Source organism: Lolium rigidum, chromosome 2, assembly GCF_022539505.1.
Source record: "Lolium rigidum isolate FL_2022 chromosome 2, APGP_CSIRO_Lrig_0.1, whole genome shotgun sequence".
Classification (NCBI taxonomy): domain Eukaryota; kingdom Viridiplantae; phylum Streptophyta; class Magnoliopsida; order Poales; family Poaceae; genus Lolium; species Lolium rigidum.
Genome location: NC_061509.1, coordinates 277,054,605 through 277,069,414, shown reverse-complemented (window position 1 = coordinate 277,069,414; position 14,810 = coordinate 277,054,605). Strand labels below are relative to the sequence as shown.

Here is a 14,810-nt window from a genome sequence, read left to right as displayed (position 1 = left end):
TGTTGCTTTCTTATGGATCTCTTATAGTGTGCACAGAATAGAGGATATAGTAAGTAAATGAGGAAACGCATATTCGATCTACAGAAGCAAGCAGTCATACGATCTGCCGATGAAACGATGTTTAGCCAACTGATTAATGGGCTGCTTCACTGGAGACGCGACCCTCTTGGCATTCACCCAACCACGGCTGCCTTAGGCGCATTGCATGCCACGGGTCCTCTTGGCTCCTGCTGCTATTAAGCAGTCATGGGTTACGGTGTGTGGTCGCGTATAAGGAGGGCCGAGGCTACTAGAGTCACGTCTCGAATACTACGTGCTTACCTGTTACCACCTATTACAACTCAGAGTTCAAATATAATCCATCTAAATTGCATAATATTAGTAAAAATCTCAACATAACATTTTTAAATAATGAAATAAAGACGGTATTTATCATTTTGATCGGAAGGCTGAGAAACGTTCCCACTCCAAAGATAAAGTAATATGTGTTGGTTCAAGTAAAGATTGCTAATTTCATCAGTAACTTGGCCAATCCAACCAAGGACTGAATCTTAACAAATTAAAATAGACGCTTCGAAATAGGGTGAAGATGGCCTAAAAAATCACAGTAAAATAGCCCTGTGTACTAGATCTACCAGTGCTCTACCTAAGCGTCCATGCGCCGGGTTCACATGTATGGTGCTACGAAATTTCTTCACCGCCCGATTTTCGACGTGCTACCAGGGAATCAATCAGCTCAAGCTGTCCACCTCATCAGCCAAAGAAAATAAAAGCATTTCTTTCCTTCGGTTTAGTGGAGTATCCAGCTTTTGTACGTGACGTTTTCGATCCCTTTAAGCGCTAGCTCAAAAATGGCATTCAAAACTAGCACGCCATTTCCTCAAATGGAAATTAAAGATTCACGAATCAATTAAAGATGTCTCCGGTCCTACGACTAGCTAGAGAGCATCCAAGAGTGTAGCTTTCGGCTATGTGACATGCAAGACTCAGGCTCTTCTCGCAAATGTTCATGGCCGCACAACTATTCGGTTAGATATGCCCAGCATGAAGCGAATGTCTCTCTATCCAATTCCAATTATATGCATCTAGCTTAGAGCGAGAACAATAGTGTAGCCGGCAACCGGCTATAGTAGTTTGCCACGTCATCTAGAGTCAACTTATAGCTAGCATGTACGATAGTTGGCTATAAAAATGTATGAAATATATGGTCCACTTTTTAGTCTCACAAAGTGCCTAGAAGAACGTGCTAGAGCTGGCTCTTCATTTTTTTCTTTTTTTTTTCGAAAAAGGGATATGACCCCAGCCTCTGCATCGTGATGATGCACACAACATTTATTAAAACTTCAACATCCAGTAGTAAAGTTTGTCTACAGATTCATGGATCACACAAGATTGAAACATAAATCAGCATCACTGTAGTCGAAGCCCACTTCTCTTCTCTCACCTAATCTCTCTCATCCAACTAAGAAAATATATGATATTTTATGTCTTATATCCTGCTGACTGGATCTTAATGTACTTGCTCTTACACATCACACGCGACTACAAAATTATGCTACATATAGAGAACCAATCTGTGGTTGGATGGTTAGGGCACTCCCATCCCACCAGAGTTCAAATTTTAGATTTGACAATTCGGTGTCTCATAAAGGCGAAATATTCAGTGGACGTCGTCGTTCCCATTAACAGTGAGGCGCCTGTGGTAACTTCATCAATCTCAAGACCCGTCGGATCTATTCTTCAACGCAGTCTCTTGACGGTGCTCATAGGGGTAGGGTGTGCGTGCGTTCATAGGGGTGAGTGTGTGCGTATGTTTGAGCGTCTTTGATTGTACTGTGTTTCGCTAAAAAAAGTATGCTACATATATCACTAGATATGCGCAGCACGAAGCGATGTCTCTCTATCCTATCCCTATTATATGGATCCTTAAACATCACACCACTACAAAAGTATGCTACATAATATATCACTAGATATGCGCAGCACGAAGAGATATATGTCTATCCAATTTCTATTATATGCATCCTTACACATCACACGCGACTACAAAAGTAGGCTACATATATCACTAGATATGCGCATCACGAAGCGATATCTCTCTATCCAATTTCTATTATATGCATCCTTACACATCACGCGTCTACAAAAGTATGCTACATATATCATCCTCACGATTCTTTGGCTTTTTATCTAGACACTCTTTTTGTTAGGAAACACTCCATGTAGCGTATTTTATTAGTGCATAGAAGCATGGTATAACAATAGAGGACCGTGACATCCATCTAAATGGACTCTCTTGCAAAATCATAGGCTCTCATATTAATCATTAGTTTTTACCTTTTTCATGTTTTCTCTACCCATCTTTTCTATGTTTATGCAAAGTGTAAATGCTCAAGGTATCTACTCTTATGCTCATCTCTTGTTCTATATCATTACCCCACTTTTTTGTTATGATTTTTCTACCAAGAGTAAGAGTATTTATTTTAGCCGTACTCAAACTTTTTGGTTTATTTCTACTCTACCTTATTGTTAGCCTTATTATGGTTATCCCTCAAAACACCGATGCTTATTAATTGGCTCTGCTTATATCAAAATGTTCCCTATATCTCCTGCTTTTGAAATACTCTTTACATATGTATGGATCCGTAAATGATGTCCTACTGAACAATCGTTGGAGTTCACTCTTGAAAAATGTGCTAATACGCTTCCATATATGAAGCGACCCTCAATTGAGGTGCCACAAATTTAATCGAAGTTTTTCCTGTGTGTTACCACCATAGTGGTAAATGAATCCTTATTGCATGAAGGCACAGATGATGACTAGCTACAAATCATAAAGATATGCAGGATTACAGATTGTTTATGTAAAAGAGAAAGACAATAAGCACGGGAATCATCCTTACACATCACACAACAAGAGAAGTGTGCTACTATATTCGCATTAGATGAATGCATATTTATATTTTGTTTTTTTATGCAGATCGCCCATTCTTCTCCTTTCCTTAATTTCTTGATAAAATTTCCCATGCATACCAATCAAGTGGCCGAAGGTGTCATCCAATTTTAAAAAAAAACTCATTGGGCCTAGCTTCATCTAATTAAAGAGTTTGTTTTCTCTCTCCAGGAAACCTTCAAACATCACATCCATAGTCTCGGCTCAAACCATCTACACCTAGTGTAGTTGATAATCACAACAATGGCATCCACCAACAGCTAGACCCTCGAGCCTGATTTGTAAGTGTCCGCGCCACGCAAGTTCCGTGCCACCGTCATGGACTAGCACACCCTGGCACCTAAGCTCGCTCCCACACATCGTCGGCGGTGCCCACCGTGTTGAGGAGATGGCGGGGCCTACATTGTTAGGCATTACAACTGCGGCTCAGGTACACATACCACACATATGACATACATTCATGTCACCTTCTCTCCAGCCCAAATGTTAAAATCGTAACACGCACTATATTGTGCAGTCATTCCCTTCAACGTCAGAAAGAAGAAGGTTGAGTTTCTCGATGTGGACAAGTGCGAGTGCAAATACACCATAGAGTGTGACGACGTTGAGACGTCCACGTGGAACATCAAGATGAAGCCAATGTACAATGTTGGGAGTGTGGCGAAGGTGGAATGCACGTCCAAGGGTGTGCAGGATAATGACATCGACGCGGACGTATTGTTCCCGAAGTGCAGGATTGGAATATAGTGTTATGATGAGGGAGTGAGTTAGACAAGTAGCCTTTGTTCAGTCGCATCTAAGAAAGCATACGTTCTTTGCATTGGATGCTCTCGACTAGTATAATGTTTTTCTTGGAATCCCGTGAACCCATCCATACCAAAGTACTTCCGATTTGATGTACTTTGACTTTGGTGTGCTTCGACTATATAAAACTTAGTGCAAGGGAGAAACGTAAATTTATACGCCATAATATATATTTGACGATCAACACCTTTTCTACTTTGGTGATGATTTTATTGGTCTTGCCTATTATTTCTCATTCTTGAACGTGTTCTTTCGGTATTATTATCCTGTTATCCTTTTTGACAGAGTTGTTGTTCACTTAACATTTTAATCAGTTGAAGAGCCGAATCGGCAAGCAAAGAAGGGCTCCATGTCATCAGTGGTGCATTTTCTGTGTATTTTTCAACTACTATTTCTGATGGACCGTGATTCGTAATCTTCGTAATTTTATGGCTTGAAAAAACCTACTAATTTTAAATAAGAGTGTCATGTATTTTACATATTTCCTTTTAGTCTCGTGTAAAACCATGAAGAACATACATAAGCAAGATACATAAGATTCAAACAAACACACAGGTCCATAAAGCATCCTTTTATTTAACTTCATAAGTCCATATCCAGCTTGCTCTAGCATACCAGTGAGGTTGGACTAGTTTTATTCGATTGGGGAGAAAGCACCATTATTACATATGATCCCTCTTTGCTAACTTAGTTGTAGGCGTCCGGGTTGGCAATGAGATAGGCCTCAACAGTCTTAAACATTTCGGCGGCAGAGTCCTTGGCCTTGAGCATCATGTCCTTCGCTTCCACGCCCTTGGATGTGCACTCCACCGTTGCTACACTCCCACCGTTAGCCGTTGGCTTCATCTTGATGTTCCACGTAGATGTCTCAACGCCATCACACTCAATGGTGTATTTGCACTCGCACTTGTCCACATCGAGAAATTCAATCTTCTTCTTCATGGAGTTGAAGGGCACAGCTGCAGGATCATGTACTTGTTATGATTTGAACATGTGTGCCAGACAGCATGTGACATTTATTTATAGCATATATGTGGTATGCGTACCTGAGCCACATTTGTAGTGCCTGACGCTCCCAACGCCGCCATCTCCTTCAACGTGGTGGGCGGTGTCGACGATGTGTGGGGCAAGCTTGGGTGCCAGATTATGCCAGTCCATGACGGTGGCGCGGAACTTGCGCGGCGCGGACACCTGCGACTCGAGCTCGAGGGTCCAGCTGTTCGTGGAGGCCATTTGTGTGATTATCAACTACAACTGGGTGTTGAAGGTGTGAGCCGATACTATTGTACCAATAGGAGATGTGATGTCTGAAGGCTGCCTGGAGAGATGAAACGATGGCTTTAAATAGATGAAGCATATGTGTTGGTGAAGCTAGGCCCATCGTGACTTTTTCAAACTGGGTGGCACCGTTGGTCACTCGGTTGGCCTGACAGCACACTCTAGAAAGCTTTGTGCCTTATCAATGTTTAGTTAAATGGGACAAATGCATGGACAAATTAATCAAGAAATTAAGGAAACTAGCGTCCCTGCAGGACAAACCTCACGGACCAAACAGTCCTACAGGCGCAACTCCGAAACGCGTCGTCCCCACGAGCGTCACGACTGACCGGGGAACCAAGCAACTTGTGGCGACGAGAATCGTCGCCACTCCGATGAAGCGCCACCCACACAGCCAACGAACCCAGATTCTGTCAAGCGGAGTAAATCCGGGAGAACCGTGCAAGATGTCCCTGCCCCCAGCCAATGGGCATCTGCAGCTAGTACAGGGCTTCAGGCCGCGCCGGTCGCTGAAGTAGCCCCGGCGCCGGCCACCAGCACAACTAGCCAGGGAGGAGCCGCACCCAGCAGCTCCAGCCGCATCTGGCCCTCCAACCCGCGAAGGCCCAGATGGGGCCCAGACCTAGGCTCGCCGGCCCAGATCTGGGCCCGCCGCCGCCACCCCTGGCCACGGCCGCCCCGGCGTCAAGGTCGCGCCAGCACCGGTGGCTGGGCCGCCGTGCCGCGTCGCCACCATGCCGGGATCCGGAGGCGCCCCCGCGTCGGCCGGAGGGGGATGGGCGTCGACGCCGCTGAAGACCGCCCCGCGAGGCCCGCAGCAGCTCGCGCCGAGAAGAGCCACCGCCGCCGGCACCGCGCGGGCTTTGCCCGGCGGCTCGCACCGTCGGCGGCAGCGGGGAGGGTCGGGGGCGGAGCGCTGAGGCAGGGAGGAGGAGGGGTCGCCCCTATCGCCGCGGGGGCGACACGGAGCGACGCGGAGCAAGTCCCTGCATGTTGAATAGCCAGCACGCATGTGCTGGAATCGCAACACCCTCCCGGTCACGTGGCGATCGAATCGGCGGCGTCTGCGCTCCTCCCGTCCGTCCCCAACCCATCGGCGGTGGTGGCGTGGAGGGGGACGACGTGGTATCAGGGCGGCTCCATAGACAAGGACCTAGATGTTCCGTTCCCTCTCGGCCGAGTCCCTGCAGACAGCCTGCTGGTCGAGCCTAGCGGAGTGCCGCCCCTAGCAGTAACGCCAGAGAGAGAAACGACTTGAGGAGGTGAACGGAGATGTACCAGCGGGACTGCAGCCTGATTGTCCAATTGATCAAGGACGAAGTTGCAAAAACGTCGGCAAACTACGACGTACCACGGTCGCTTTTGAATTTAATAGTAAAGATAGAAGAATGGACTTTTTAGATAAAAAGGAAAAGCAAAACATGATCACAGATGCATGTGATGTGTAAGGAATCATCAATGCACAGTGTCCTTGTTAATACACGACCAACGTGTAGTGCTACCTATCTTCCGGAGTTGTAGCGCTATTTGTTGTAACATTATAGCGTTACTAGTTGAATGTTCGTGTGCTGCCACGGTCTAACTACAAAGTTTATGCTTAGATATAAGTCAAAACATCCATAATTCATGATATATACAAAGCATATATAAATTTAAGACCGACTAACCTCTCCTTGCAAAAGGGGCAGCGGAGGGTATCCAAACATTGTACTACCCATGCGTACTAAAAATTGTTATGTTGCTATCAACTCTCAATCAACAACTAAAATATAACGAATAGAGAAATTGTTCTTTCATTATAGCTAAATTACATGATTTCAGCGCATTTGCTAACTTGAAGTGGTTAGAGATGAGAAGTTTTATTCTAGGAGACAAGGGGAGTACTTACTATTCTTTGAAAATCAACCGTATATTGTTAGATATTCATCATGCACCCCCGCAGCTATAGACTATTACGCCAACTGTGTCATCAATTACGACATCTATATATGGAAAGAACATTTAAAATAGAGAGAAATTAGTAGCACTGTACATCATCTGAGTGCATAATACATCAATTAAATCAAATGCAAGCTCCTGGTACATGGCTGATTGTTTGTGGAAAATGCTTAACCGGTGATAATGTGGTAAAGGAGGCCAAATAATGGCCTATACTCACTTCACCATCTTAACTCAACCCAAGATATAGCGTGCTAAAAAAGTTATGAAACTAACGGCAGCCCACGAGCCCCTGATTCCAACCTAGCTTAACTCAACCCAAGATGGGCAACCAACCAGTTGCATTTTTTGACTCCCCACATGCTATAGTGGCAGCGTCTACAGCAGCAGCGTCACTCCCCTTCAGCTCTACCGGACCGCCTCCATGTGGCATGTCCCAACCAGAATCAACACGAGGGCGCACGCCGCGACCAGGAGCTCGATCTGACGCCGATTCTTGCCGCTAGGCCACCACCTCTTGCATAGCACGTCATAATCATATCTAGTTTCATCCTTGCATGTTCTCTTTCAACTTGGCCAGTGTCGGAAGGTAGTTCAGTAGTGGTATCCATAGCCCATAGATATCATGGTTTAGCTCTATAGTTGTTAGTTCTGTTCAACTATGTACTTCTTAGTTTAGTTGTTCTGGTCTTCGTCATGCATGTTTTGTCTCTATGAGAGGAATGAATAATGTGTTGATATAATCGAGTTAAAACTGGTTAATTAGTTATACATGTATTACTTTGGACAATCTTTTATCTGATGAAATCCTTGATATACATGTCATACCTGCAATTTTGATTTTTTTTTGCGAAATGCTAATTTGAAAAATAGCGTGCTATTAGCACATTATAACTTGCACGGGATTTAAAGAAGAACCACGCTATTTTATTTAGCATGCTATTTTTTTCTTTGGTTTTCTAACAAAAATATGGTATGTTTTCTCGATGTATATGTTTGATACAATTAATTTTCTATATACTTTTACTTATCTCTGCTAACATCTAATGTGTAGCGAGAACTACATTGAGTAAGAGCCACATGCCGAATTTATAATATACATGGAAATAGTATCTCTAGTCACGCAAATAGCAGGGGCGCGCCATCCAGCTAGATAATGAATAGAGAAGAATGTACATCTAGATAAAAGAAAGCAAAAGATTCGTAAGGATGCATCCAATGCTAATATATGTATCACACCGTTGTAGTGGCGTGATGTGTAGGCTTGGTTCACTAGTGGAAAAAGGGTCTTCCATCCAGCCCCATTAGTCCCCAAATATTTTGAACCGTGACTAATGGGACCTTTAGTCGCGGTTCGGGAGGCGAACCGCAACCAAAGGCCTTGGCCCAGGGCGCTCGCTGGCCAGCTGGTGCACGTGAGGGGCTTTAGTCGCGGTTGGCCAGGCCAACCGCGACTAAAGGCCTTCGGGCACCTTTAGTCGCGGTTTGCCGGGCCAGCCGCGACTAAGCCCCTTCCCTATATATACCCATCCAGCAGCCAGCACTTAGCCATTTGAAGCCATTCTCTTCACAAACTTCACAAGTGGGTGTTAGGTTTGCTTTTGGTTCATCTTATGCACACAAGGTGTTTGATGAAATGCCCCAAGAGCATGAAACAAATATGATATGAAGTGACTAAAGGTTCTCCACCCCGACGATCGCTTGGCGCCCACTTGGACGGGACTTTAGTCGCGGTTGGGGGGGGGGGCTTTAGTCCCGCATATTTAATCCTGGTTGCGCAACCGATATTAATGGAGGTTGCGAACTGCGACTAATGGACCTTTTTCCACCAGTGGTTGCATCCAATGCGAACTGAGGATAGAGACGTCAAATACGGATCTTTTTCATCTTCGAAAAAACAAGATAAGCCCTATCCTCTTCGTCGCTTGATTCATATCTAGCCAAATAGCCGTGATGTCGTTTCGCGCTGCGCATATCAAGATGTATTTATTGTGCGGCCATGATGAGATAGCTTGCAACTTGGGAGCTCACGATCGCCACAAGCTACATGCATGGCATAGCGCCAGATGAGGACTAGGCTGAGTAGCCACCATAGCTTAACTTCGATTTGATAAAATATCCATCGTTTTAGCTGAGCTACTGTTGTGGAGTGACCTCCATCGACCGATGTGGAACAGCAGCCACCTACAGGATGAGAGCTCCGTTTAGGTGCGCATTGTGTATATTACCACCGATATATCAGTACCTTATGTCGACACCTCCTAAGTCCTAGCAACTGACGCGGACTTGGATTGCGGGGGAGATGAGTTCGCCAGCTGGTAGAGCCTACATCAGATGCTCCTCCTCTCATGCGGAACGACTCACTCGATCACAACGTCTTGGACGAGTGGCCGGGGCTGGAGCAGGTGCACTACGTACGGCGTCTAGCCGGGGATCTACCACCGGCCAGGACATCAAACATATTACTGAACGAGTACAGCTTCGTTGTGCTGGCCGGCGCTGGAGGTGACGAGCCGCCAGCGCTGGACCTGGGTGGTGCTGGTCACTGACTCGACGTGGCCGTGGGCACTCGTTAGAGCAAGTACAATATATAAGATCTAGTCAGCTGGCTATAAGGATTAAAATAATATATTTGTGTCTAGTTGGATGAGAGAGAAGAGGAGAGAGAGTGTGAGTGAGCATCTCATGCAGAAGTAGGCTACTAGCAGCGTGCTCTCTAGGCAAGGTGTGTGAATAAAAGGTCGGCCATGCATTGAAAAAGTAGTACATTTTTATAGCCAACTATTGTACTTGTTGGCTACATGTTGACTATAGATGACATGACATCTCGCTTATAGCTAATAACCGGCTATACTATTGGAGTTGCTCTTAGGGCCGGGCGCGCCAGGGAGGTTCGTCCTTGTATGCATCCTTGCGCATGTCTCGACATGCTCAGGTTATGGAATGCGGCGAGATAAATTTTAATCTGGGTTTGGAAGTTGGAATATCGATCATAGACGTAGTACTGCTGCTACATTTTGTGTACACTGTGAAGATAACGCTTGTGCAGCTGCTGGCCAACTGAATTTCAGAGTTTTGTAGTATCACCGTGTAAAAAAAACTGTCAAAACTTCATCGATCTAATAACAATCATCAACAACACTAGTAGAGATGGCCCAAAAAAAATAAAAATTATAAATAGGTAGCGATAACTACAAATACTAGCATGAGCCGAAGATGCACCGCCGTCCTTGCCCCTCCATCACCAGAGTGAGTCAAACCTTGCCGTAGTAAACATATATTGTAGTAGACAAATGAGAAGTCGTCGTGCTAAGGTCCCAAAGAACTAGCACACTAGAGCAACAACCATCACCAATGATAACAACCATAGATCATAAGTGATTGACATGAAACCACACGAACAAACCAAAAAACCGACCGAATCCCAAGAGATCCGATCTCACACACGACTCCACGTGCCCTCCGCCATCCCTAGGCGCACCACTGGAGCGAGGATAGGGTAGCGAGTGCCATATTCCGACTTCAGGATGTAGTCGCCACCTCACGGGATGGTCGGCTGGATTTGGTCCGGGGTGACAGTCTAGTTGACCCTCCTCCCGATGGTAACCCTCATAGGCTATTGTGGATACCGCGTGGAGTCACTGTTCCACTGCTTGGGTTTCTATATTGGGAGTCTAAGGTGTGGCAGCGCGGGCGTTCTGCTAGGGTGTTGAGGAAGATTCCAGCCCGCTCGTCAGATCCTTCGCGGTGGTGGGGATGGACAAGGGTTGGGGATGCCATGCCGCAGACAAGAATAAGGAGATCTCAGATGAGAACATGAGGTACGGCAAATTGAACGATGACAGGTCGAGTCAACAGGTGTTCAAGAGAGTCGCTGCGACGCGGGCATGATCGATCGTGTGAGAAGTAGAGGAGTAGGGCTTCCCCTGGTCCTTGGTGGAATAATTGCAACCAGAAGAGAGAAGCAAAGTGCAAGGCACTAGAGAAGAGTGGGGATTATGTGCATCCGGCGAGCATCGGCAAACCCCTTTCTGGGTTTAGCAAGCCATCGATGGACTTGAGCGGGTATGTAGTATGTCCCTATTGGCAGCAAGCGACAGCAGGAGGCTTGCGGCTAATAAGTGGAGCTCACAAGAACACATGACAAAAATATATCCGCACCGTGCCCTCACTCGCACATGCGGCATGTATGGTGTGACTAGACGCATGACAACCGTTATGCGCATTACTCATCTTTTTGATCTGGGAGTCCCAAGTATTTTACGCGTGCCGTCTCGACGCGCACTCTTGACTCTGCCAGCGCTGCCACTTCGGCTGGTTTTTTCGCCCCCATTCTATAACCAGGTGTTAGTTAGCGCGCCTTTATCTCAACAGTTCATTTGTTCCCAATCTCAATCCGATCTTCACGTATGCACGTGTATATATGCATATGATATCGTCATTTTCATTTTGATCCCACGCCATATATATATACAAATCTAAACCTTTTTTCCCAGCAGAGTTCCAGATAAACTCGCGCAATTTTTTGAATGCGAGGAGCCCGCTAAAATGTGCCTTTGTCAGATGCCTCCCCGCAAATTAGGAACCATTGTGGGCTGCAAGTGCATGAGTACAGAACTGTTTGGGACAAGGGAGGTAGTTGGGCAAGAGGTGTGGATTTTGTACTTACACCTATGAGTGTGGGTGTTTTCGTTACCGTCCATTTATTACTCAAGATTCATGCTCAGCATGGTAGATGAAAAGATTCGTTTGTTTCTTCTTTATATCCGAATCTCAAAGCACAACGATGGAAACATCCACATCCATGCATGTCAGTACAAAATCATTTCCCCTGGCCAAGTAGCCTTTATTCAGCCATGGAAGCACCTACGAAAGCATACATTCTTTTGATTGGATGCTTGATTAGTATAATTTTCTTCCTTGAGATCTTGTGAGCCCGCCCATACTAACATACCTTCAATTTGGTGTCCTTGGACTCTGGTGCTCTTCAACTAAATACAACTTAGTACAACGTAGAAGAATGAATTTATACGATTTAATAAATATTTAACAATTAACACATTTTCTGCTTAGGTGATAAGTTTGTGTTTTTCTTATAGGTCGTTCCTATTTGTTTCATTCTTGAAAGTGTTGTATAGATACCATTATTTTTTTTATCCTTTATGAGGAAGTTGTTGTTCACTTAACATCAGAATCAATCGAAGAACCGAGCTATCGAAAAGGTAGGGCTCCATCCCATCGGTGGCGCATTTTCTACGTATTGCTTAACATCCATTTTTGATAGACCACTACTAGGAAATGGCCTAGCCGTAAGATGGGTGTTAGTGGCGCACCAGGAGGGCAGTGCGCCACTACTACTTAGCAGTGGCGCACCGGAAAGTGGTGGGCCACTATTAAAAATGTAGTAGTGGCGCACCTCTCTGCGGTGCGCCACCACTAAGTTTGACCATGGGTTTGACCCAGCCTTATACATAGCAATGGCGCACCGTGCAGAGGTGCGCCACAGCTATTTTTTTCTAGCAGTAGCGCACCTCTACATGGTGCGCCATTACTATGTAAAGGGGAGGATGGACATGGTGCGCCACTGCTAAGCTTCCCGCCCATGAAAATAGAAAAAAATAGCGGTGGCGCACCCATGCCTTGGTGCGCCACTGCTAAGCTTCCCGCCCATGAATTTCAAAATGGGAGGAGCCGGCCACTTAACCCCCTCCTCCCTCCTCCCTCCTCCTCCACATATTCTCCTACTTTCAGTCTCCTCTCCTCCTCCTGCTCTCCTCCTCTCCTCTCCTCTCCTCCTTTCACTCCGGCGACCTCCTCCTCTCCTCTCCTCCTTTCACTCCGGCGACCTCCTCCACTATGTCGAGCTCCGGTGACCTTACTTTCCGGCGAGCTCCTCCACTATGGTGACCTCCGGTGACCTTACTCTCCGACGACCCTCCGGCGACCCTCTAGCCTCCATTACCGGCGGCCTTCGTCCTCTTGTTCATCCTCTCCTACATCTCCTCACCTCTCTTCACCTCTCTTACATCCCTCATCCATCATCACCGGTGGCTAGGCTAAGAAAAATGAGAATGAACATTGCACAAATAATTCTAGCAACAAGAACGAGAAAAAATAACGAGCCAAAAAAATTCGAAACAAAATGTGCCAGATCCAGATTCAGATCCCGATCCAGATCCAGATCTAGAAATTTCAAATTTTAGTAGTGGCGCACCTTTTTTCTATCCAGTGGCGCACCTTAGACGTTTAGTAGTGGCGCACAATGAAGCTAGTAGTGGCGCACTACTTGGTGCGCCACTGCTAAGCCAAATAGCAATGGCGCACCACTAGTGCGCCACTACTAAAAGTTAGCAGTGGCGTGATAGCAGTGGCGCACCACTAGTGCGCCACTGATGGGTAAAAGTGGTGCGCCACTGATTGCCCTTTTCCTAGTAGTGGACCGTAATTCGCTATCTTGTTATTCTTATGGCCAGAAAGAACCTACTAATTTTAAACAAGAGTGTCATATATTTCAGATACTTTCTTTTATTCTTGCGCAGAACCATCAGGAAGATACATAAGCAGGCAGCACAAGTTGGTAACAAACACGCCGAAGTCTATATTTAACTTTATAAGTCCACACCCAGCTTGCTCTAGCATACCACTGAGGTTGGAGCAGTTTTATTCGATCGGGGAGAAAGCAGCATTATTATGTATGATCCCTCATTCCTGACTTAGTTGTAGGCGTTCGGGTTGGCGATGAGATAGGCCTCAACGGTCTTGAACATTTCGGCAGCAGACTCTTTGGCCTTGAGCATCATGTCGTTAGCCTGCACGCCCTTGGATGTGCATTCCACAATTGCCACACTCCCACCGTTGGCTGTTGGCTTCATCTTAATGTTCCACGTGGATGTCTCAACACCGTCACACTCGATGGTGTATTTGCACTCGCACTTGTCCACGTCGAGGAACTCGACCTTCTTCTTCATGGCGTTGAAGGGCACGGCTACACGGCCAACTTCTTGTTATCTTTCAAACATGTGTGCGAGACAGCAGGTGACATGGATGTGTCTGACGGTGCCGGTGCCACCATCTCCCTCAACATGGTGGGCGTTGTCGATGACATGTGGGGCGAGCTTGGGTGCTAGAGTATGCCAATCCATGACACATGCGCGGAACTTGCGCGGCGCAGACACCTTTGACTCGAGCTCGAGGGTCCAGCTGTTAGTGGAGGCCATTGATGTGATTATCAACTACAAGGGAGTGCAGATGGTGTAAGATGAGACTATTGTACCAATAGAAGATGTGCTGTGTGAAGACTGCCTAGAGAGAGGAAATGAACGCTTTAAATAGATGAAGAATCTATTGGTGAAGCTAGGCCCATCTAGTAATTTCCAAATTGGATGGCACAGTCGGCCAATCGATTGACCTGAATGCACACTCTAGAAAGCTTTGTGCCTTGTTAATGTTTAATTAGTTACAGAGACAAATGCATGTCAGATTAATCAAAAAATAAGAAAAAGAGAAGAATGGGCGATCTTGATTAAAACCAAAATACGGTACGCTTCCTCGACAAGTACATGTTTGATACAAATAATTTTCTATACACTTTTACTTATCTTTCCTAACATCTAATGTGTAGCAAGAACTAAGCTAAGTAAGAGCTAGCCACAGGGAGCATGGTGTTTTTTCTCCTGGGTGCATATGCTCCTTTTATTTGAAATGCACTTTGAAAATACTAAAATGTGTCAAAAAAAATTTAAAAAATGATGCACGTATATATATATATTCATACCCTACTTTCTCACGAAGTTGTTTGAAGAAACAATGAATTATTGTGTGACCCCTGCAAAAAAGA

General features: G+C 45.6%; 2 protein-coding genes across 3 annotated transcripts; both read right to left on the bottom strand.

Annotated features, from left to right (window-relative positions):
* Positions 1 to 4,311: 4,311 nt before the first annotated feature.
* On the bottom strand, positions 4,312 to 5,080 carry LOC124693507 (pathogenesis-related protein 1-like). Of its 2 annotated transcripts, XR_007000048.1 has the most exons (3): positions 4,804 to 5,080; positions 4,390 to 4,716; positions 4,312 to 4,355 (listed from the first exon to the last, which is right to left on the bottom strand). XR_007000048.1 is itself a non-coding variant. In XM_047226973.1 (2 exons), the coding sequence occupies exons 1-2, from the start codon at positions 4,988 to 4,990 to the stop codon at positions 4,445 to 4,447; spliced, it is 459 nt and encodes a 152-aa protein (XP_047082929.1). In that variant the 5' UTR covers positions 4,991 to 5,080; the 3' UTR covers positions 4,312 to 4,444. The 2 variants fall into 2 exon arrangements, 1 of the variants encoding a protein (XP_047082929.1); XM_047226973.1 differs by having other exon boundaries at positions 4,312 to 4,716.
* Positions 5,081 to 13,480: 8,400 nt separating this feature from the next.
* Positions 13,481 to 14,198, bottom strand: LOC124693506 (pathogenesis-related protein 1-like). Its single transcript, XM_047226972.1, has 2 exons — positions 14,004 to 14,198; positions 13,481 to 13,970 (listed from the first exon to the last, which is right to left on the bottom strand). Exons 1-2 carry the CDS (start codon positions 14,188 to 14,190, stop codon positions 13,687 to 13,689), a joined length of 471 nt encoding a protein of 156 aa, XP_047082928.1. The 5' UTR covers positions 14,191 to 14,198; the 3' UTR covers positions 13,481 to 13,686.
* Positions 14,199 to 14,810: the final 612 nt, after the last annotated feature.